We start from the raw sequence: 23,734 nt of genomic DNA, 5'->3' as shown, positions 1-23,734 counted from the left end.
AGCAGTGTGGCACTGTTGCAAAAAAAGCAAACAGCATTCTGGGATGTATTAACAGGAGCGTGGTGAGCAGACACGAGAAGCAGCCACTCTTCTGCTCTACTCTGCGCTGATTAGGCTGATTGTGTCCAGTTCTGGGCACCACATTTAAGGAAAGATGTGGACAAATCGGAGAGATTGAATGGTTTGAAAATAGGACTGGGAAAGAGAAGACTGAGAGGGGGCATAAGAACAGTTTTCAAGTACCTAAAAGATTGTTACAGGAGAGGGAGAAAAATTTTGCTTCCTTAATTTCTGATGATAGGACAAAAAGCAATGGGCTTAAATTGCAGCAAAGGAGGTTTAGTTTGGGCACTAGAAAAAACCCTTCCTGTCAGGGTGGTTAGACACTGGAATAAAATGCGCAAGGAGGTTGTGGAATCTCCATCCCTGGAGATATTTCAGAGCAGGTTAGACAAACATCTGTCAGGGATGGCCTAGATGGTGCTTGGTCCCACCGTGAGGACGGGGGACTGGGCTTGTTGAGTTCTGGAGGCTCCTTCCAGTTCTACGATTCTATAAGCAATGAGGCGCCCGGCCCTCTAGGTTATACGGCAGCAGACCCTAGAGACCCAGTCCAACAAAGCCCTGTTCTAGCGCACAGTGAGAGACAGTCTCAGCCCCAAACAGATCATAGAATCATAGAATAATAGGACTGGAAGGGACCTCAAGAGGTCATCGAGTCCAGCCCCCCGCCCTCAAGGCAGGACCAAGCTCCACCTACACCATCCCTGACAGATGTCTATCTAACCTGTTCTTAAATATCTCCAGAGAGGGAGATTCCACCACCTCCCTTGGCAATTTATTCCAATATTTGACCACCCTGACAGTTAGGAATTTTTTTCTAATGTCCAATCTAAACCTCCCCTGCTGCACTTTAAGCCCATTACTCCTTGTCCTGTCCTCAGAAACCAAGAGGAACAAATTTTCTCCTTCCTCCTTGTGACACCCTTTTAGATATTTGAAAACCGCTATCATGTCCCCCCTTAATCTTCTTTTTTCCAAACTAAACAAGCCCAGTTCATGAAGCCTGGCTTCATAGGTCATGTTCTCTAGACCTTTAATCATTCTTGTCGCTCTTCTCTGTACCCTTTCCAATTTCTCCACATCTTTCTTGAAATATGGCGCCCAGAACTGGACACAGTACTCCAGCTGAGGCCTAACTAGTGCAGAGTAGAGCGGCAGAATGACTTCACGAGTTTTGCTTACAACACACCTGTTGATACAACCTAGAATCATATTTGCTTTTTTTGCAGCAGCATCACACTGTTGACTCATATTCAACTTGTGGTCCACTATGACCCCTAGATCCCTTTCTGCCATGCTCCTTCCTAGACAGTCGCTTCCCATCTTGTATGTATGGAACTGATTGTTCCTTCCTAAGTGGAGCACTTTGCATTTCTCTTTATTAAACCTCATCCTGTTTACCTCTGACCATTTCTCTAACTTGCTAAGGTCATTTTGAATTATGTCCCTATCCTCCAAAGAAGTCGCAACCCCACCCAGTTTGGTATCATCTGCAAACTTAATAAGCGTACTCTCTATCCCAATATCTACATCATTGATGAAGATATTGAACAGTACGGGTCCCAAAACACACCCTTGAGGAACTCCACTTGTTATCCCTTTCCAGCAGGATTTAGAACCGTTAACAACAACTCTCTGACTACGGTTATCCAGCCAATTATTCACCCACCTTATCGTGGCCCTATCTAACTTATATTTGCCTAGTTTATCAATAAGAATATCATGCGAGACCATATCAAATGCCTTACTAAAGTCTAGGTATATGACATCCACCGCTTCTCCCTTATCCACAAGGCTCGTTATCTTATCAAAGAAAGCTATCAGATTAGTTTGGCATGACTTGTTCTTCACAAACCCATGCTGGCTATTCCCTATCACTTTATTACCTTCCAAGTGTTTGCATATGATTTCCTTAATTACCTGCTCCATTATCTTCCCTGGGACAGACGTTAAACTGACCGGTCTGGTAGTTTCCTGGGTTGTTCTTATTCCCCTTTTTATAGATGGGCACAATATTTGCCCTTTTCCAGTCTTCTGGAATCTCCCCTGTCTGCCATGATTTTTCAAAGATCATAGCTAAAGGCTCAGATACCTCCTCTATCAGCTCCTTGAGTATCCTGGGATGCATTTCATCAGGACCTGGTGACTTGCTGACATCTAACTTTCCTAAGTGATTTTTAACTTGTTCTTTGTGTATCCTATCTTCTAAACTTACCCTCTCTCTGCTTGTATTCACTACGTTAGGCACACCTCCAGACTTCTCGGTGAAGACCGAAACAAAGAAGTCATTGAGCATCTCCGCCATTTCCAAGTTCCCTGTTACTGCTTCTCCCTCCTCACTAAGCAGTGGGCCTACCCTGTCCTTGGTCTTCCTCTTGCTTTTAATGTATTTATAAAAGGTCTTCTTGTTTCCCTTTATGCCTGTAGCTAGTTTGATCTCATTTTGTGCCTTTGCCTTTCTAATCTTGCCCCTGCATTCCCGTGTTGCTTGCCTATATTCATCCTTTGTTATTTGTCCTAGTTTCCATTTTTTATAGGACTCCTTTTTTATTTTGAGATCATGCAAGATCTCCTTGTTAAGCCAAGCTGGTCTTTTGCCATATTTTCTATCTTTCCTACACAGCGGAATTGTTTGCTTTTGGGCCCTTAACAACGTCCCTTTGAAATACTTCCAACTCTCCTCAGTTGTTTTTCCCTTCAGTCTTGCTTCCCATGGGACCTTACCTACAAGTTCTCTGAGCTTATCAAAATCTGCCTTCCTGAAATCCATTACCTCAAATGTGCTGGTCTCCCTTCTACCTTTCCTTAAGATCATGAACTCTATTATTTCTATATATGTAAACAGACAGAGCAGACGGGGTGGGCAAGGATGCAGAGTGGGAGAATGGTTTGCCCAGGTCAAACACAGGTCAATGGCGGTGCTGGAAACAGCACCTGGGTCTCCTGGCTCCCAGTTCCTGGCTCCCTGCCCTACCCACTAGGGAATGCGACTTCCTTTCCCTGAGCACTCTGTGCCTTCCCTGAGACAGGGCTAAATATGGCCTGGATGAGAGAAGCCACCATCTGCGAGGTGCAATGGAGGATTGCAGCAGTCCCTTTGCTTAGCAAGGACTTGAGCCAGGCCCCTCTTCTCCAAGTGCTGCATGGAGCCCCTGTGGCCTTGGAAATGCCTCATGTTCGGTACCAAGGAGATGATTGGCATCTGGGAGCAATTTACCTGTGATCCTCTCGGCCCCGGGGGCCCACGTCTCCCTTGCAAGCCTTGTGGTCCCTTCAGAAAACAGGAGGGGTGAAAGCAGCCTACAGTTAGGTCTGAATGAACTCGAGCGCATTGAAAAACCCAGAAAAGCCACCTTCAGGTACAGTCTGTGGGGTGTGCAGCATTCCTCAGTCACCAGCTGCCTCTTTCACGGAATGTGCGCAAGTATTTGCACCTTGTGCTGGGCGTGCAAAGCCTGAGAGGGGTTCGTTAGTCTTCAGGCCAATTAGACCACCCTCAACCTCTACCTCGGCTGACAGGAAGTGCCAGCTGAGCTGTCGCATCTGGTTCCAGCACAGGTGAAAGTAACTTAAAATTTATTATAGGTACTGTTACCGTGCACATACACCCCTGGTGGGGGAGGAGCTCAGGGCAGAGGGTTTTTTTGGGGAGGAGATGGGGTTGCAATACAACACCACCTGTAAGAAATGTAAGTGTGTGGGGGGCTCAGGGCAGGGAGTTCAGGAGTCAGGGTTGGGGTGTGTGAGGAGGGGCTCAGGGCAGCAGGCTGGGGTGTGTATGGATGCAGGGAGCCCAAGGGGGCTATTCAGGGAGGGCAGGGGCTCCTTCTTGCCGGAGCGGCGCACCAGACTACTTTCATCTTCAGGTGCCAGGGACAGTCGGCTACTGGGAGCTCATTTCACAATGCTCCCCATAGCAACTGTTGCCACCACAAGCATGGGCAGTGGGCGGACGTAGGGCTGGGGGAGGCACACCTCAAGCCCTGCCCCTTTTATCCGAGGCCCCGCCCACCACGGGAGCCACGCCCCCCACCCACCGCAGGGGAAAGCCTCCAGCCCAGCCCCAGAGCATGGGGAAGGCGGGCAGCATGAAGCCCCAGCCCGTGCTGAAACTGTAGCTTTTATGGGGGCGGAGAGTGGGCGGGGCCATGGCTGGCAGTTTGGGAAGGCAGTGCCTTCCCCCGCCTCCTATATCCGCCACCTGTGACCCCAAGACTAGTGTTCAAACGAGGGAGAAGGGTCGAGGACGTACCTTGGGGCCCCGGGGGCCTGGCAAGCCGGAAGGGCCCATTTCTCCCTATGAACAAAGCAAACGCAGGCACACTCACTACAGCAGCAGCCCGTGAAGAGAGGTGCCCCACGACAAGGCACGTGCCCCTTTCCCCAGTACTCCCTAGTACGGACTCACCTGAGAGCCATTGACTCCTTGCAAGCCGACCAGCCCCGGCTGCCCCGGCTCGCCCTGCAACAACACAACACACAAGTGCAGTCCGTGGTCATTCTGTCATAACACGAGAGAACCAGGCAGTCCGCTCCTTCAGGGCTGCCCGTCAGGACCGCCGGGGGGGGGGGGGGGCAGCAGGAGCAGGAGCACACACAGGCTGGAGCGGTCTGTCTGATGCGCCAAGCAACCGGGAATTCTCCCAGCAAGGCTGCAATGTCGAGCCGATTGGAGCAGCTGCTTCCATGAGCAGTTTCTATACTTGCCTTGGGGCCACCTGGTTAGGCCCTTGCTTACAGACTGGCTGGGCGCTGGATGATTGGCCTGGGCCTGCCACAGGGCTTACAGGGGGTTACCTCGGCTGGCTCACCATCTCAGGTTCAGGGATGACTCATCGCAACACGAGCTGGGGGTCCCTACCCAGCAGCCCTCAGGTGGGCTCTCTCGTGGCTTCCAGAGACAGACCCCCACAGAGCAGGGCACTGGCTGAAGCAAGACGAGCCAGACGCTCCAAGGCCCAAGTTACTGGCTTCAGTACAGGAGTTACTGGGTGACATTTTATGGCCTGTGTTGTACAGCTCAAACGAAATATTCACTTCTGGCCTACACATCTCGTAATCTAGCAATTAGAAAAGCCCCGGGGGATTTCCATTAGCATCCTGGTGTCAATCGATAGGAGAGACCACCAGACGCACAAGATTGTGAGTGTTTTGAGACAAGTTTGCACGTGTCTAGGACAATGGGGACTTGGTCCATGAGCCAGGCTCCTAGATGTGATAGCTACACTCATAATACACCAGAACGTTTCCTATTCTCACATTCCGCAAGAGAGCCCCAGAAAATACGGGGGTGAGGCAAACTGGAGAGAGCCCGACCCGGCACATGTGGGTCAGTCTCTCTCTTTCCAGTGCTACCACCTCACGCCTCCCCTTTTATTGCTGCACGAGAAGATTTATTTCACTGTGCTGCAACCCGACATGACTGACTCATTCCCACAGAGACCGATGCTCATGCATGCCTGGTCTCCTAACCCTGGCACCGCTAAGGCCTGGGGATGTTAGCGAGTAGTCGACTAGTCAACCAACTGAGAAGCATAAGCTTATTGGGTAGTTGACTGGAGTACCGACTACTCGCTCCCCGCCCCTGCTCCCTCTATAAGAGCAGCAAGGGGAGGGGGAACAGGATCCAGTACTGGGGGGGAAGCCGGTTCCCCCCCAGCACCATCTTCATGGTGCCACCTGCATCCCAATGCTACCTCTATCAGAGGCAGCAGGGGGGACGGAGGAGACTGCTCCAGCAGTAGTCCCTGTTCACAGCAGACAGCAGCTCTTACTCCGTTTAAAATGCAGAGCTGCAGCACAGGTGGCTCTCGGAGCTAGCACGAGCTGGGACTGCTCAGTCCCGGCTCGAGCCAGCTGCTGGAGTTTCCGCTAGAATGGCTCTGCAGAGCGGTCCTTATCAACTAATCGTGTAGTCGATAATTGTATCGACTACACGATTAGCCAGATAACCACAATTTAACATCCTTAGCAAGGCCCGGGGACAATTATAATTAAAACTCAGTAACGCTCTTGCATTGAAAAGACAGCTGTCCCCAGACACACCACAGCCCCATTTCTTGGTGGGAGCGGAGACAAGGCAGGGGGGGCATCTGGGAAAGGAATTCCCTTTTCCTTCCACTTTTCCTGTGCACTATGCAACATGTCCTCCCCTTTCAGCACAGGCCAGATTGCCTGCAGAGCTGGAATTTCCACCACTGGAAATGTGCTTTCGTTCCACTCGGGAGAGAAAATTCAAATTTCCAACCTTCCTGGGAGACTGGATTTTTGAAAAAGTGGCATTTCCATTTTGATTTTTTTTTCTTCCATAGTACAATGTGTAATATAAAATGAAATGTGTTTTAAAACAAACAAAAAAAAATCAAAAGGTTCCATCTCAAAAGCATCAAAACAAGATTTTCCAGCCTTATGGGCAGGCGTCAGTTTGACTCCCTCCCCTCAAGTAAGCTTTCTGAAATCAACACGTTCCCCTGGAAAGATTCAATTTTGACCAAAGGACATTTTCTAATGGAAAAACGTTGTTAGAAAATTTGCCATGTGCTGTAATTCCCTTCCCAGCTCTCCAGGGCAATAGCGCTGAATGCATTAGGGGAGCGTGGTTGTCCTTGAAAACTGTCTCGGCTCAAGAACACCCTGGTTTATATCCATGGATTGAACTGGAAGATGATAAACTTACCATAGGTCCGGCTGGCCCTGGAGAGCCCACTGCGCCATGTTCCCCCTAAAGCAGGATAAAGAAACACTTGAGATCCCGCACTCCAAGCAACTGCTCTCTTTTCCCTTCCCCCCTTTCCTACTGAGTGACACCAGTACCTGGAAAAAGCCACCGTTGGTTTGTGAACGTGGATGATGCAACCCAGACTGTTGCTAGCATGTAAGTGTAACCCACACCCGCTCCATGTGTCCTCTGCTCTACGCAAGCGGTGGCTGGGCTACAGAGAGGGACCAGGGTCTCTTAGAGTGGGCAGTAGAGACTCATGCTTTAAGATCCAGAAGTCCCAGCTACTATCTTCAAGGCATACACTCAGGGGCGTTAGATTAAAACCAAAATGCAGGACAATGTAGCACTTTAAAGACTAACAAGATGGTTTATTAGATGATGAGCTTTCGTGAGCCAGACCCACTTCCTCAGATCAAATAGTGGAAGAAAGTAGTCACAACCATATATACCAAAGGATACAATTAAAAAAATGAACAAATATGAAAAGGACAAATCACATTGCAGAACAGGAGGGGGTTTAAAACCAGTTACTCTTGCTGGAAGGTGACAACGTAGCCCTACGTCATTTCCTAGTGTTCAGAACAACACACAAGGATCACAAAACGGATCGAGACAAAGCAGGCTGCTCCCCAAACAGAGCCAGGAGCAGAGAGCAGGCTGCTGTCCTTCACTCTGAAGCACTTTGCAGCAGGTAGTGATGATGTTAAGGGGAAATAACTTCTGTTTTAATTGTACGCTTGGAATGTTGGTTTGATTTTAGCCAAACCGTCTAGTTAAATTTCTCAGCTACTGTGATTCATCAGCCGTTCTTTCAAATGTAGCAACGGGGAAAGCGTCATTTCTACCTCGCTGTTCTCAGTTTCTCTATTTGCTTGTAACAGGGTTTTCTTACAATCAGTATATTTGTGACTCAACTGAGTGACTGGTTAACCAGTGAGTGGCTGGCTCGCAGGGATCCACAGCAGAGGAAAAGTCTGCCTGGATTCCAACTGAGGATTTCTTCAAGCAAGTGGAGGGAAGATGGTCCAGACTCAGCCAATTGTGCAGATCTGGGGATCAGTAGGGATGTAAGGGACTAGTTGACTACCCGAGAAGCCTATACTTATTGGATAGTTGAACTGACTTCTCACGTACCCCCTCCCTCTCGACCCTGCCCATTCTGCCTCTGTATCAGAGGCAGGAAGGGGGGAAAAGCAGGAGCCGGTGCTGGGTGGAGCTGGCTTAAAAGCCAATCCCTCCCAGCACTGTCTCCACAGTGCCACCTGTCCCCCCCACTCGCTGCTGCCTCTATCAGAGGCAGTGTGTGTGTGTGCGGGGGGAGGGGGGTGACGTAGTGGGGGTACCTTGCTAGGGCTGTGGCGACCTCTGCTGTCTGTGACTGGAGTCATTATGCAAAGGGGGCTCCAAACCTGTCTGACCAGCTACCCCCCATGGGGAGAAACAAAGGAAGGTGGAATGCCGCCCCTGGCTGGGGGGCAGGGCTGGAGGAGAGTTAGTTTTCTGTCTGGGAGCATGGAGGAAGCAGCCTCAGCAACAGGCTGGGGGGTTTAGAAGCCGGACCCCCCACCCCATATCAAGGGGGGCTGAGGCATCCTAGGCCTGCCCTGTAACCTAGTGACATCTGTGCTGTGCTGTATTCTGGAGAGGCAATAAACTCCCTCTGTTCTACTGGCTGGTGGAGTCTGTTCGTGCCCTTTCAGGGGTGCAGGAGGCGGGGGACCCCAACGCACCGTCACAGGGGGGAGGGAGGCTACAGACAGGGCCTAACTCCCCACTGGGCACCCCCATACACAGGGGCTGCTGCTGGCTGTGCAGGCAGCCGAGCTCAGTCCCAGCTCATGCCAGCTGTGGGACCAAACCCTGCTGCAGTTCTGCATTTTAAAAGGCAGTAGGAGCTGGCAGCCTGCGCCCCAGCGACTGCGTTTTAAATTGCATAGCCACAACGGGGTTTGGTCCCGGGCCTGGCGCAAGCTGGAACTGAGCTGGGCTTCCCACCTGCCCGGCTCCTATACATTTTAAATGCAGAGCTGCCGCTCAGAGACACCGAGACTTGGGTGAACTACACTTAACTTTTTGGGGTCTCTCAGTTTCTCCTCACAGAGATTTGTGTGGACCGAACTGTTCAAATGCTACTTCTGGTTTTCTCTTTATTGATGTTTACTGTAGCTGTGACGTTACTGTCTGGGTTAAAAGCAGCTGTGTTATGTTGGAAAAATGTGATTATTTGTTTCTTCATCGTACGATTTCATAAAGTTATTTAGTTAAATTCATTTCCTTAGCTCCTTTTGGGACGTGTAGGTGGGGGGCAGGGGGCGGCTGACCCTGTGCAATCCTTGCTGAAAATCCTTAGAGACTGAACTCTGGGTCTCCAGCTACTTTTCTGTGGGGGTAGGGATTTTAAGGCCCGGGAGAAGGGCAATGGAGTGAGGTCTAGCCCCCTCAAGGCTCCACTGGCACGTGGAATCATAATGCCACTCAATTTGGCCCGACTCCCTCCAGTGATGGCCGAGGGTGGCTGGGCCAAATTCGAGTGGATGCTGCGGCTACAAAGTAATTCAGTCCTTCTGCCCAGAGAGGTGCCAGAGCTGTGTTAATGTCCAGCGTGGAGCGGCTCACCCCTTCCTCCGTGCCTATGACCAGACAGGTGTTGCAGCACTCAGGAAGTAAGCGGAGAAGAGAGCAAGTCACTCACCTGCGGCCCAGGCGGGCCCTGGAACCCTGAAGCACCCTTGATACCCATCATCCCCTAGGAAACAAGCCAATGTATTGAAGAGATTAGGCGCAGACATGTCAGGCACAGGGCCACTTCATCCCCCTCTTTAAAGTGTCAAACCCAAGAGAGTCCCACCGGAAGGCACTGAGAACATGGCCATCCAACAAGGGGTTCTTCCCTGAGGGGGAGGGTCTCCAAGCACCAAGAAGATCTCCACACATCTCCCCACCCCCAACAGGCAAGGAGCATCATCGTTTTGACAGATGGGTAAACTGAGGCACAGAACGATTGAGTGACTTTCCCAGGGCTATGTGAATCTGCATCAGAGCCAGGAATAGAACCTGTTTCGCCCTACTCCCCATCATGTGCTGTAACCACTAGAGACCACCCGTCCTCAACCAGTCACAAAGGGTATCAAAGGTCGGTACCATTCCAGCTTTGGGACAGTCTCTGCTCAGGAGAACAACGGGGCAGAATCGAGGGGCACCGGAGACTCAATCCTAGATGTGTAAGACGCTTGGCTCTTCTGAGGAAGGAGGGCAAAATGTGTGGGGGCTGCCACAGCTGGGGGAAGCTAAAGCAGGGGCTAGAATTGGAGACCCTTGGCTCCCTTTGTGGGGTTCAAGCCTCCCTGGGGTTTGCTTTGAGTGTGGGGTTCTAGCATCCCCCTGAACTCACAGCAAAACCGGCTGCTGGATCCACTAGGCAAGTGAGAAGTGAGGCAGAAACCCTGGGAGGCGAGCAGAGGATGAGAGGAGATGGTTTCTTTGTCAACTCACCTGAACTCCAGCAGGTCCCGAGGGGCCGTTTTGTCCTTTCACCCCCTGAAACAGCAAAACGCGCAGCTCAGAGGAGCTCAGGGAAACATCCCTTGTGCAGCAGAAAGCAGGGCTAAAGGGCGGGGGATCCCCTCGTGCCCGCTGGGATCCTGACCCGGGTCAGAACTCTGTGAGCACTGACTCATCAGCACCCCCTTTTGCAGTGCGGGCAATGGGACTGCCGAGTCAGTCAGCTGTATGGCTCGATGCATTTCTGGTGTCTACCCACCAAGCCAGGCCTGTCCTGACTGGCTTCCAACCCGAACCAGCAGGTCTCTGCCCTTCTCTGATCTAGACTCTTTGTAGTGAAGGGGAAGCACGATCCCACCTACCCCTCCTTCTCCTGAAACGTGCTGAAGAGCGGGGAGAGCCAGCACCCGCTTTAGGAAGGAGGCAACGAGGCCCTGAAGGAGCCTGCACCGGGTAGGGATGTTAGACAGTGGTTATTTCAATTACTCCATAACCGCTATATTTCTTAGAGGTTACATGCTTACTCGATGCCTCCCGGGGGCAGCCAGTGAGCTCCTGGCTCCCTTCCTAGGGAACCTCCTGCCACCCGCGCTGCTGCCTCTGATACAGAGGCAGCAGAGAGGGGTGGCAGCAGCCCCCCATCTGAGTGGAGCCCAAGCTCCCCACAGACAGAGACTGCCTTGAGACCGAGCCAGCCTGCCGGCCTGAGTTTTAAATGCAGAGCATGCGGCGGAGGGGAAGAAGTTGTCATGATTAACCAGCGATTGCTTATCGGTTAAATAGTTAGCTGACTTGCCGGAAATATCCCTAGTACCAGGGCTGTGAGCTAATTCAGCACCCGGGGGACTGCACAGGTGAGACGGTGCCGAGGTTTCTGAGTGACGAGACCTGGGCAGAACTGGCTTCGTCTCAGCGAAAGGGGAGCAAAGCCATGTGTCCCCCTTAGGTCACAGGGGACGCTGGAAGGGTTGCTGTTGATGGCCAGTGCTCCACATGCAAGTGACTCTGAACTCCAGTAGCCAGCAGCATCTCTTGCCTGGGTCTCCTACCCCCTGGTCCCTGTGTCCAGGTTCAGAACATGTGAACTCACCTTTGCCCCCTTTTCTCCTTTTTCCCCAGGTGGTCCAGGGTCGCCCAAGAACCCCTGAAACAGGCACGTTGGAGACATGAGAACCATTGCAGAGCTATTAAGCAGCGGGGGGCCAATCAGCCTGCTCCCTCTCTGAGTGCTGGCAGCTTGAATGCAATTAACATGCCCAAACCTGGTCCATGTGAGAGCTCAGAAACTCCCTGGGCATGGATCTTTCACAGCCCCAAGAGATGTGAACACAACCTTAAATGTGTCCCAGGACCCCTTATCATTTTAGCTACAGACTAACACAACTACCCCTCGGAGACTGAGAGATGTGGTTATTCTGACCTCATTTCCTTGTGTTGACCCATGTTCCCGCTAATCTTTTCTAGCCACATGTGGATTTTTTCCATCCATGTGGGGAATAATTTTGATGTGCACCACCAGCAGAAACAAAAACCTCGCTGTGGCGCTCTGCTAATAAGTTGGGTGGCATTTGAATCTTTCCTGAGTGGCCACTTAAGCACCCAGCTTACAGGGAACACTTGCGTAGACCTGGCCTGAAAGAGGCTTTTATATGGGCATTTTCCATGCAAGCTGATCCATCCTAGCTGGCTCAGAGAAACTCAAACCACCAGGCTCAATCAGCCTCTGAAAACCACAATTTGGAAGAAATAACTCTCAGTAACATGGGTTTTGACTGTTTCAGATCAACCGAAACAGCCCAGGAATGAAATCTCACGTTGTTTCAGAATATGGGATCCCTGCTCCTCTACAACAAGGGACACCGCAGCCTACAATGTATCCTACGCAACTTCTGATCAACTCCCTGCCCTGCCCAAACACACAGGCACAGCAATGCCCAGAGAGGCGCTCCTGGCTCTCAGTACTGCTCTCGAGGGGGACGCTGCTCAGGTCACACATGGGCAACCGAGGAAAGAAACCAAGCAAAGCAGGAAACCCAGGGAAAGGGAGGAGGGGAAACGTGTTCGCATTCTGTAGTCAAGATGCATTGATAATTAGTTTATGCGTAATCATTCTGATAAATGATCAAATCAATTGTTTGTTACAGGTCGTTATGGAGACCAACAGTTTAATTACAAACATGGATTAAGGCCATCTGCAAACAGCTACTGATGGGTTTATAGCCTTCCAGAACACACATTACTCGTGTGACATGCATGTAACATCTGTTAACCCTTCGGAGAGAGGCTTTTAATGTCACGTGCTTGAAAAATTGAGCGGACAGGTGGAGAGAAGGGGACAGACACTCATGTAAATGCACACACACACACACACACACACACACACACACACACACACACACACACACACACACACACACACACACACACACACACAGAGGAGACCTAAGCACGAAAGGCTGTAGGGCTTCAGATCCAAGAAGAACTTGTCATTTGCAGCATGATGTCTCTTCTCACGAGGGAGTGGTGGGGGCGGGGTGCAGAGCGGGCACAGGGTAAGAGAAGATACTAATTTGGAGTTCCACCCCCTTGACTTACAGGATCGCCCTCCCCTTCCTGGCCTCCCTCTCCCCCCTCCTCCCCCGATCATGCCCCCAACTCACCTGGTCTCCTGTCTCTCCATCTGGACCTTGGTCGCCCTTAAATCCCTGGGGGCCCTGGTGACAAGGGAGAAGGAACGGAGCACACAAAAGGTGAGTTTATCCTAGTGAGATGAGCCGAGCTCTCACATTGCTGTGGCTACACTCATCCAGCCACATTCAAGCCTGTTGTAAGTAGTGAAGCGCCAGTGGCTTCCCCTGAGTTGCTCCCGCTTGTATAGGCCAAGGGCCAGTTTCTGAATGACAAGGCAGGAGTTGGATGGGATCTCAGGAGGTCACCGAGTCCAACTCCTGCCCAAGGAAGAACCAACCCAACCAAATCATCCCAGCCAGGGCTGTGTCAAACTGGGACTTGAACACCTCTAGGGACGGAGATTCCACCCCCTCCCTAGGGAACCCATCCCAGTGCTTCCCCACCCTCCTAGGGAAATAGTTTTTCCTAATATCCAACCTAGACCTCCCCCACTGCAACTTGAGCCCATTGCTCCTCATTCTGCCATCTGCCTCCACTGAGAACAGCCTCTCTCCATCCTCTCTGGAACCCTCCTTTGGGTAGCTGGAGGCCGCTGTCAAATCCCCCCTCACTCTTCTCTTCTGCAGACTAAACAAGCCCAAATCCCTCAGCCTCACTTCCTAAATCCAGACTGCAGCCTCATCAGCAGGGCCAGATTAATGCTGAGGTGAACTAGGTGTGGCCACCACATTTATGGGGAGCCCACATGTGGCCCTGTGTGCCACATGGCAATGCCACTCACTCCCATTGGGCCCGGCCACCCCTGTTTCGGGGAGCAGCCCCAAGCAGCTGTCCGGATGGATTCATAGCATGGCCATTCCAGCTGTGCCCGTGTGCTGTACAGCTGTGTGTTGTTATTCACGTTGCCAAGCAGGGGCTCTGAAATGTTTGTCTGCCGAGGGCCCGCTGCCAGGTTCAGGCCTGGCCCATCTCCTCCCGCCTCCTTCCTGTGCTTCCAGATTCCCAACAGCCGGTGCTCCCAGTTCTAATCATTACAAGCAGCATCCAAAACACCACACAGGTTAATCGTGACAAAGCCTCAGGCCTCATGAGCCAAGGTGCTGTGTGAAGAGCTCACCCGGCGTTACTTCGTTGGCACTCGTTTCACATCTAACGCCTACCTTCCCTGAATGCTGAGCCCATGAAGAGGGGCCAGTTAGCCCTTCTGATCTCCATCAACTTTCTGAGGCTTTGCCACCACTATAGGTGCTGCACAGCTTTTCGGGCTCCCTCAATGAAAGTCTCCTCCATATTGCTATCCCTCTATAACCCATAACCTGCATTGAGCCTGGGCACAACTGCCTGCTACCTCCCCTGCTTTGACGTTGTAAGAACAGAAGAACGGCCATACGGGGTCAGACCAAAGGTCCATCGACTCCAGTATGCTGTCTGACAACAATGGCCAATGCCAGGTGCCCCAGAGGGAATGAACAGAACAGGGAATCTGACTAACAGAGGCTAGGGACATCATTCCTACACATCCTGGCTAATAGCCATTGATGGACCTAACCTCCATGAATCTATCTAGTTCTTTTTTTGAATCCTGTTAAAGTCCTGGTCATCATAACATCCTCTGGCAAGGAGTTCCACAGGTTGATTGCGTGCTGAGTGAAGAAAAACTTCCTTTTATTTGTTTTATACCTGCTACTTATTAATTTCATTTGGTGACCCTAGTTATGTTATGGGAACAAGTAAATAACCTTTCCTAATTCACTTTCACCATACCAGTCATGAGTTTGTAGACCTCTATCATATCCCCACTCTTTTCTAAAGGAAAAAGTCCCAGTCTTTTAAATCTCTCCTCATATGGCAGCCGTTCCAAACCCCTCAGCATTTTTGTTGCCCTTTTCTGAACTTTTCCAGTGACAAGAGATCTTTTTTGAGATAAGGTAACCACGTCTGTACGTCGTATGCAAGATGTGGGTGTTCCATGGATTTATACAGAGGCTTTCCTGCCCACTTTCTTTCTGACTTTCTGCCTTTTACCTCCACCAGTTTTTTAATCACTGTTCATCCACACTTCTCACAAGACCCTGAATCAAAGCCTGCGCTTTCCTGACAGAAGCCAGCATGCAAGGCTGAGTAAGGGGAAGGCTATTAGCACAAAGCTCCACAAAAGAAGTCAACAGAGCTTGTGAACTAGACAAGCGGATGGAATCCAGATTCTCTCTCAACTTTTTCCTTTCTCCTTCTGGTAAAAACAACCCAGGAAACTAAAAGCAGCGGTGCAGTGAAGCGTGCCAGGAGCTCAGGTGGCTCCAGAGACACTAACTATGCCCCACTGATCATTGACGCTGTTCCTCTTTACTCGTTACATGTGAACCTTTGGGCATTATTATCAGAGCAGTGCCCAGAGGTTCTAATTTTAGGCAGAATGGGCCCTTTCTTTTATTAAAGGTGGCAAATAAGCAACTCAGCGTCGGCTTGCTGGCTGCCTAAGTACCATCAGCGAGGACAGCGGACAGTGTCTTTATCTCTTTGGTGCAAACGTCTCCCATTATATCCTGCTACAGCATCCAACGCTCTTTTGTTGGCTCTCTCCGCATGAGTGCTAAGGGTTTTGACACCAATGGGCCCATAACCACTTCTAACGAAGGGCAAAATGATCCTGGTTCTCACCTGCTCTCCTGGTAACCCAGCTGGTCCAGGCTTTCCGTCCATTCCAGGAAGCCCATCTGAGCCAGGGAAACCAGCACGTCCTAGCAAGCCCTGAAGTCCAGGCTCCCCCTGCAGAGAGAAGGAAGGTGGATCAATCAGAGCAGGGGTGGGCAAGATATGACTCACGGGCTGGAATCGGCCCACCAAGCATTTCAATCCAGCCTGCAGCTGCCCTACTAGGACCTTCAGGCATGGAGCAGCCCCACGCTGCTCAAAGCAGCTGGCTGCTTCATGTGGTTCTCTGCACTGCATGTGGGGGAAGGCTTCGCGCACTGCCCATGCCTCCAACACAATCTCTCAGTTCCTATTGGTCAGAAACCAGCGAATGGGAGCTGGGAGGCTGTGCTGGGCGTGGGAGCATCATGCGAAGCCTTCCTCCAGCACAGACAGTTACATAGAGCAGCCAGACACTTTTAGCCTGGGGCTGCAGCAGGTAGGGTCCTGCTGGGCTGCTAGCTAGGGGCTGCCTAGGTAAGCATCTCCTGGCCAGAGCCTGCACCTGCTGGCACCCCAACCCTGCCCACACCCCAATCCCCTGCCCCAGGTCACCACCCAAACCCTCTGCAACCCCTCTCCTCCTGCCCCAGGTCAAAAAATCCCTCCCAGGGCCTGGACCCCTCCTACACCCCTTCCCCAGGCTGACATCTTCTTCTGCATCCATATCCCCTCCAGGACTCTGCACCCCAATCTCCTGCCCCAGGTCACAACCCCCTCCTTCACCCAACCCCCTCTCCTGCTCCCCACTCCTCTACCCCATGTTCTCTTCTGCACCCAATCTCCATCCAAAACCCTGAACCCCCGTAGAAAAGAGTGGGCCCCGCCCTGGACTAAGAACCTACAGAGCAACACTGCAAATGAAGCACTCTCTTTCACTCCGGCCTTGTCATTCAGCTCTGCCTTGGGCTGCAGTAAAAAGATTTGTGCGTGGAGGGAGGAAATTGGCAACATCCAAATAGGTGAAGAGTTTTATTTCCACTCTAAACCCAGTTAAGAGCCAAGGGGTAGAAGGGAACGATGGTAGGGAAAGTGCAGAAAGATGAATCCAAATCCAGGTCATTGTGACCCAGCCAGCCAGCCCACGAAAGTCCGATTCCTTGGCTACACGACAAGAAACGAAACACAGGCAGGAGAAAAGGGAAGTGAATCAAGAGGACATCAGGAGAAGGCCAAGTAAAGGCCTTGTACGACTGTCTCCTCCCTAACATTGGCACACTGCTGACTGGGCTCAGAGGCTCCTCGCTAGGTACGCAGTAGGGATGCTAAAATTCATTTCATATGGTAACTGTGTGTCCGCTAGAGATAGCGATGACATGGTTACACACGCTGCAGGTTCTGCAGTAGAAAGCTTTATACGTTAGTGTATAGTGCAGAACCTGCAGCAACGCCCTTCCCCGAATGGCCCTGTCGCAGCGAAGCCACCTCTCCGGGAGCTGGCTGAGTGTAATCCACACCATTAACCAAAATGTATCAGCTTAACGGTTAGTTGGTTATACTCTGATATCCCTAGTTTGCAGCAGCTTGAACAGATACAAAGACCTGGTGACTTGCGGTGGCTGCTTTTGCAGAGCCAAGAGCAGTTATAATCAGGATGGGTGTAACAGTAGCACTTAGGGGCCCAAACTGAGACCACAGCCACGTTGTTCTGTAGGAAAACACCCAACGAAGGTCCCTGCCTCACAGAGCTGACTCTCCAAACAGACACAATGTCAGCGGCAGAGCGATGCACCTGGCACGGATCGAGCCACCCACCCGATTCCCCCCCAGCCCTCCCCCTCTTCCCGGAGCTTGCCCGGGACCACAAGAGGTGGGCACCCGCCTGGGCTAGTGCGGACATCGTGGACCTCGTCCACAACCTCCGCACTAGGCACAGGAAAGTGGCCGTCTAGGGCAGGAGAGCTGCCAGCCTGGCCACTCAGGAGCAGGTGTGCATGAAAATCAAGGTGGTCCACTGAGACCCCCGACCCTGAGCCCTGAGCTTAGAATGGCCGTCCTGGGTCAGACCAAAGGTCCATCTAGCCCAGTAGCCTGTCTGCCGACAGCGGCCAACCCTAGGGACCCTGGAGGGGATGGACCGAAGACAGTGACCAAGCCATTTGTCTCGTGCCATCCCTCTCCAGCCTTCCACAAACCTTGGGCAGAGACACCATTTCTACCCCCTGGCTAATACCACTCCATGGACCCAACCTCCATGACTTGATCTCACTTCCCTTTAAACTCTGTTCTAGTTCCCCAGTTTTGTTCAATAAAGACAGATTCCATTTTTGAACACAATTGTCCTTTATTTTGTACATCAAGAAGAGGGGCTAGGGAAGGGTAAGTGGAAGGAGGTGAGGGAGGAATGGGGCACGAGCCCCCGATGGGGAGGACTGGGCTGGCTCTGCGGGCTTCTGGGGGTGGAAGCTCTCCTGCAGCCCCCCAATTGCCCCCTCTCCCCAGATGGCAGCCTGCGGCAAGTGCAGCCGGTCTGATGGCCAAGTGCTGTGATGTGCCCAGTGTGGGTACTCCGGGCAATCCAAGCCAGGACTGCTTTGCAAGCGGGGCACCCCTGAGAACTGTCTGTCCGGGGTGGGGGTCGGGACCCTTTAAGCACAGCCCTCAGCTAGCCTGAGACAGCATCTCCACGCTCTAAGTCCTCCTCTGATGCCCTTCCGGCACTGCTTCCGGCCATCCGTAAGCCTGGTTCAGGGTCCACTCTGTGTGGACATGCTAGTTCGAATTAGCAAAACGCTAATTCGAACTAGTTTTTTAGTCTGGATCCGTTAGTTCGAATTAGCTTAGTTCGAATTAACTAATTTGAACTAAGTTAGTTTGAATTAACGTTGTAGTGTAGATGTACCCTAGGAGAGAACGAACTGACCCAGGCCACAGCAAAAGACAAGCCACCTGTGACCCAAACCCAAAGGATCTGAGTAAGTCCCTCCTCAACTACCCCACAACCACATCGCCCCAGGGCTCCAGGACACGGCACCGTGGGGAAAGGTTTCTCACATTCATGCTCGGTGCTCTGCAAACAGAGCCAGAAAACGGCTCCCACTCCAAAGTATTCACCACAAACATGCCACCTGCACAATCTGACACCAAACCAGGACTCCATTTTCCCTGGGTAGCTGTAGGAACCTTGAGCTGAAAGTTTGTTACCGTCCCTTAGGGCTGTAGTCACAAAACAGTACAATCGCAAAGCTTCACAGCAAGAAAGAACTCCAGGACTGGAAATGTCTAACCCACAGACATTGTTCTCCAGTGACAGAGGTCAGCCCTAAAATCAATGCAATGGCTGCCTGCAGAAGACTCGGGAATTCAGGAGTTGGTCTGTGATAGGATAGGAAACTGTGTTGAGAGTTCTCTGGTTTGCTGAGACTACACCCTCTGGAAAAATAAACATGCCTACCGGGCCAGTGACAATGAGCAGGCCACTACACGTGTGGTTGGCTAATCAGGATATTCCATGTGGGCGCCACAGGTATCAGAAGTAGAGGCCATGTTTGAGAGACGAACGCAAGCACAAAACAAAGCTGCTCATTCAAACCGCAACAAAGCCGAGTTTCACTTCCCTGGCAAATCGAGGTCTCTGTTCAGAGCTACCCAGCGCCCAGGACTCAGTCGCAACCCACGAGCTCAGATGCAGACCTGAAGCACATCAGGGTCACAGCTGCGCGCTGAGAAAAAAGGTTCCTTTTCATTCCTGCACTAATCCCGCCGCAAACCCCCTCGCCAAGCCTGTTTATGCGAACGGATGAATAATTTGTGGTGCAATTTGATTAAGCTTCACTGACAGCCTCCAAGGTTTACATTCTGTCGGCTTAACACGCTCAGCGAAACCTTCCAGATGTTGGCAGCTGGTAAAATATACGGGGGGAACACTGTGCATTGCTACCGATTCCCCAGAGCTGCCCTCTTCTGCTCTCCACAGATGAGAGGCATCTGGATTTATGGACCAGACACCCTCCCCACTAAATAAGCTTTCTGCTTTTCTGCCCCCTCTTTACAAAGCCCAAAAGGACCCATGCACCAGACATCTTTGTGCAATTCCGCAGCCCACAGTTCAGAAAACACTGCCAGGAGCAACTTCTTGGGCAGGGCTTGGAAAAATGAAGATGAAACAATACACTTGGCGAGGTTAAAAAAAGCAAGCCCCCTTTCTCTGCTATCTAATCCCATGGGCCTTGGAGATGCTCAAACAACTCCAGGCTACTCGTCTCGGTGCTTCAGAGATGTCAGCGCTCCTTCAGCTTCGCTGTGCCGGCTACTGACCTCACTGAATCGCAGAACACTAGGACTGGAAAGGACCGCGAGAGGTCATCGAGTCCAGTCCTCTGCCCTCACGGCAGGACCAAGCACCATCTAGATCATCTCTGGCAAGTGCCTGTCTAACCTGCTCTGAAATATCTCCAATGATGGAGATTTCACTATCTCCCCAGGAAATTTATTCCAGTGTTTAACCACCCTGGGTATGTCTACACTACCCCGCTAGTTCGAACTAGCGGGGTAATGTATGCATACCGCAATTGCAAATGAAGCCCGGGGTTTGAATTTCCCGGGCTTCATTTGCATAAGTGGGGCGCCGCCATTTTTAAATCCCCGCTCGTTCAAACCTCATTCCACAAGGAGTAACGGTAATTTGAACTAGGAAGCCTAGTTCGAACTACCTAGTTCGAGCCCCGTGTAGCCGTACGGCACGGGGTTCGAACCAGCGGGGATTTAAAAATGGCGGCGCCCCGCTTATGCAAATGAAGCCTGGGAAATTCAAATCCCGGGCTTCATTTGCAATTGCGGTATGCATACATTACCCCGCTAGTTCGAACTAGCGGGGTAGTGTAGACATACCCCCTGACAGTTAGGAAGTTTTTCCTAATGTCCAACCTAACCCTCCCTTGCTACAGTTGAAGCCCATTGCTTCTTGGCCTGACCTCAGAGGCCAAGGGGAACAATTTTTCTCCCTCCTCCTCCTGTTGAAGGATGCCCAACACTGGCTCAGCAGAAGCTACAAGAAGCCCCCTCCACCACCACCGCTCAACATCCCCTATGCAGATTGCTGGGAGCACACACCTGTCCCTGGCCTGAACCCTCCAGTCTGGAAGAACATTCAAGACAGGGAGGGCATGGGGGCTCCTAGGGATGCGGGGGTGGGGAACCAAGCTCAAACCAAACACAAACTGCCACACCAAGGTTTGCAAACACTCAGCTCCCTCCTGCCCTGCATGGCCGTGCTCTGGCTACGATCAGTAGGAGAAACGTCAGCCAGCCTCATGGTCTCAAGGAGTCAGGACAAAGATCGCCCCCAAGGAACACACACACGCACAGAATGGCCTGCTTCTCCATGAAACGCTTTAGGAATCCAGTTAGAAGCCAGGGAAACGTCTGCCAATTGCCTACGTTTGCTTGTATCAAGGTGAGAGTATCCCCGTGCGCTCTCCCCCACCCTTCCTGGACTGGAGGAGACATCTCCCTGTGAGAGCAGAAGCAACAGGAAGGGACAGAGGATTCCTGTGAAAGGAGGGGTGAGGGGAATGAACAAAAGGAAGTAGCATGGGGAAGGGAAGCAAACGGGAACTGCATGTAGGTTGGGCGAGGTCTCTGGGAACATGGTGAGATGAGGAAAGCTCTGGACAATAGAATTTAAAAGGGACCGTTACCAGCTTGGTGAATGTCCTATGGGAGAACAATATAGCTACAGGGTCGGGGGAAATCGACTGCTCGCTGTGCCTGCGAAGGCTGGACTTGCAGCGGTTGAAGACAAATGGGCCTCTTGGGGGAGATAGATGAGCCCCAGGAACTGAAGTTCACACAAGAGGATGGTCACTGGGAAACAGCCAAGTGTTTGGTAAGAAGAGGCTTGGGGAGATGGTGATCCAGTCACCTGTACCTGAACTAGGGATCACAACAGGTAATCCTCCTCTGGCACCCACCTCTAGAGAAACAGAGGCGAGGGACACCATTTTCACCCATCCTGGCTAATAGCCATTGATGGACCTAACCTCCATGAATCAATCTTGCTTTTTTTTGAACCTTGTTAAAGTCCTAGCCTTCACCACATCCTCTGGCAAGGAGTTCCACAGGTTGACTATGTGCTGACAAGTCAGAAGTGCGGTTTTCAAAGCCACACAGGGTTTGGACACCTGATTCCTCCTGTTGTTTTCATGGGATTGGAATAGTCAAATTCCTTAGGCAGCGATGAAAACCTCATCTGAATTGTGCAGAGCAGTTTGCTCAGGTCCAGCTGCCAGAGCTAGGATTCCTCCTTATTCATGCTGGAGCGAGGTAAGGAGGGCACAGGCTGGGAGGTCTCCTATCAGAAGGAAGGGAGATAGACAGGCGCAATGGTGGGATCTATTTAGATTCAGAGCTCTCTCAAATCCAAGCATGGGGGGGAGGCGGATGCTTTCCAGGATCTGGCCTGGAGACAATGTCACCGAGCCGGCTGGGGAAGACCTGCACAAGCAAATGAACAGAGCACAAACCCCAGTTCCATCCGCCTCCTATGGACAAGGGGTTCGGCTTTTAGCGACAGTATCGCCTACCGCAGCGCTAGCGAATGAACGCACCATTCCAGCGCGGGTACAGGGATTTCTTTGATTGGACGACAATGACTGAGGCGGTCACAGATCACATGGAAATGACAATCACGCTGGCGCAGACCATTCCACCTTGTGTGGGCGGGGGGAGGAGAGGGAGAGTGACTGGGTGAGTGAATACTCAGGGGAGAGCAAAGGAACAAGAAGACACAAATATCCATCATGGGGAGTCCCGCCTCCCTCCCCACAGTATCTCCACGGAGCCAATCTCATCCCATCGGGCTCTTCAGATGAACCCACAGCCTGGCGTTGAGGCTCCACATTATTACTGTGCAAATGTCTGGAGGATTCTGCGACTTAGAGACTTGCTGCGAAGAGCCATGGAGTTTCCCATGCCTCCCAGCGTGAATCGTGCCGGTCCCGTACCTCTGGGAATCACACTCTCCGTGTGTACTGTTGCTCACCAGCAGGAAGCCAGCCTGGACACGAGAATATTTCTTACTGCCCTAGGGTCTGGAAGGTCACGTACCTGATCCGGGCTAACACCACATGAGACAGCAGCTCTTGGCAGCCTGCACTTACCGTATATCCCAGCCGGCCTTTATCTCCTGGCTCCCCTGGATATCCGGGCGGGCCCTGCGCACACACAGAGCTCAGATCAGTGCACGTTAACCTTTCCCCTTGCGAGCCCAGATCAGGTTGCTGGATTTACCGTGTCGAGAGAATGCTGGGGTTTGCAGCCTTGTTTACAGATCCCATTCCAGGGCAGACAATGAACAATACACAAAGGCAGCACTGGCAATTTCAGTCACATGCCGGATGAGCTGCAACATAGCTCTTCGGAGCCAGGCCTTGGGTTGCTGTTCTGCTGGCATTCCCCCAGTTTGTGGCAAGGACACCATCAGTATTCAGCCACAGGCTGTGGGGTGCAAACTCTCCATTGCTTACAATTCTCTTCTGAGGCTGGACCAGAACGGGTCTTTTCCCCGCTTTTCTCTCAATCCATTTGGGTTCCACAAACTTCCTTCTACACAATCCAGCTTCCCTTTCCCAGGCCTGCTTATAATACGGCTTGTCAAGAGCACACCTGCCTTTTCGCCCTGTCTGTCCATCAGCACCGCCAGTTACCACCTCAAACTTAGGGACCCTGTTAGTTAATTATCACTTTAAAATAAAATGTCCTCTGGACTGGATATAAAATAGTAATACAAATATCAGTCTCTTGCAGCCTTCTTAGTCCCTTGGCTGTTTTCTTGGAGGCAGCCTAATGCAGGCCTATTGCCCCTGTGTTAGCTCAGATCCTCCAACCTCCCCTTACTTCTCTTACCTCTCCCCTTTGTAGCAGACCGCCAGCTGTAAGTACTGCCTCCATGCCTGGCCCCTGTGTGAGGTTATGATCAAAGGCTGTCCCCGTCTGTGCTCAGTGTGGGGTTTGTAAACCCCCTTATGTGTCCTACATTGGTGAAGACTGAGCTTGATAAATGTATCGGGGGGAAGGTCTGATGAGACTGCCTACACGGGCATTCGGCTGATCTGCAACTGCTAGCAGCGAATCTCTCAATGGCGGGTGATAGAACAGAGACCCTGGGGGGTTTTCACTCTCCTCTGT

The 23,734-nt window shown here is 51.7% G+C and overlaps 1 protein-coding gene across 1 annotated transcript in view; it reads right to left on the bottom strand.

Moving 5' to 3' along the window:
- LOC102452610 (uncharacterized) overlaps positions 1-23,734 on the bottom strand; it is a 227,754-nt gene that overhangs the window by 68,395 nt on the left and 135,625 nt on the right. The window contains exons 12-21 of the mRNA XM_089772994.1: positions 22,708-22,761; positions 15,575-15,682; positions 12,946-12,999; positions 11,376-11,429; positions 10,277-10,321; positions 9,477-9,530; positions 6,740-6,784; positions 4,472-4,525; positions 4,316-4,360; positions 3,281-3,334 (exon numbers count right to left, since the gene is read on the bottom strand). Of these exons, the coding sequence (XP_089629120.1) occupies positions 3,281-3,334; positions 4,316-4,360; positions 4,472-4,525; positions 6,740-6,784; positions 9,477-9,530; positions 10,277-10,321; positions 11,376-11,429; positions 12,946-12,999; positions 15,575-15,682; positions 22,708-22,761 (567 nt within the window). The remainder of the gene's footprint in view (positions 1-3,280; positions 3,335-4,315; positions 4,361-4,471; positions 4,526-6,739; positions 6,785-9,476; positions 9,531-10,276; positions 10,322-11,375; positions 11,430-12,945; positions 13,000-15,574; positions 15,683-22,707; positions 22,762-23,734) is intronic.

The sequence above is a fragment of the Pelodiscus sinensis genome, chromosome 23 (genome assembly GCF_052426305.1).
Source record: "Pelodiscus sinensis isolate ZL-2025 chromosome 23, ASM5242630v1, whole genome shotgun sequence".
Classification (NCBI taxonomy): Eukaryota; Metazoa; Chordata; order Testudines; family Trionychidae; genus Pelodiscus; species Pelodiscus sinensis.
Note: the sequence above shows the minus strand (reverse complement) of the source record. Positions and strands in the feature narration are given on the sequence as shown.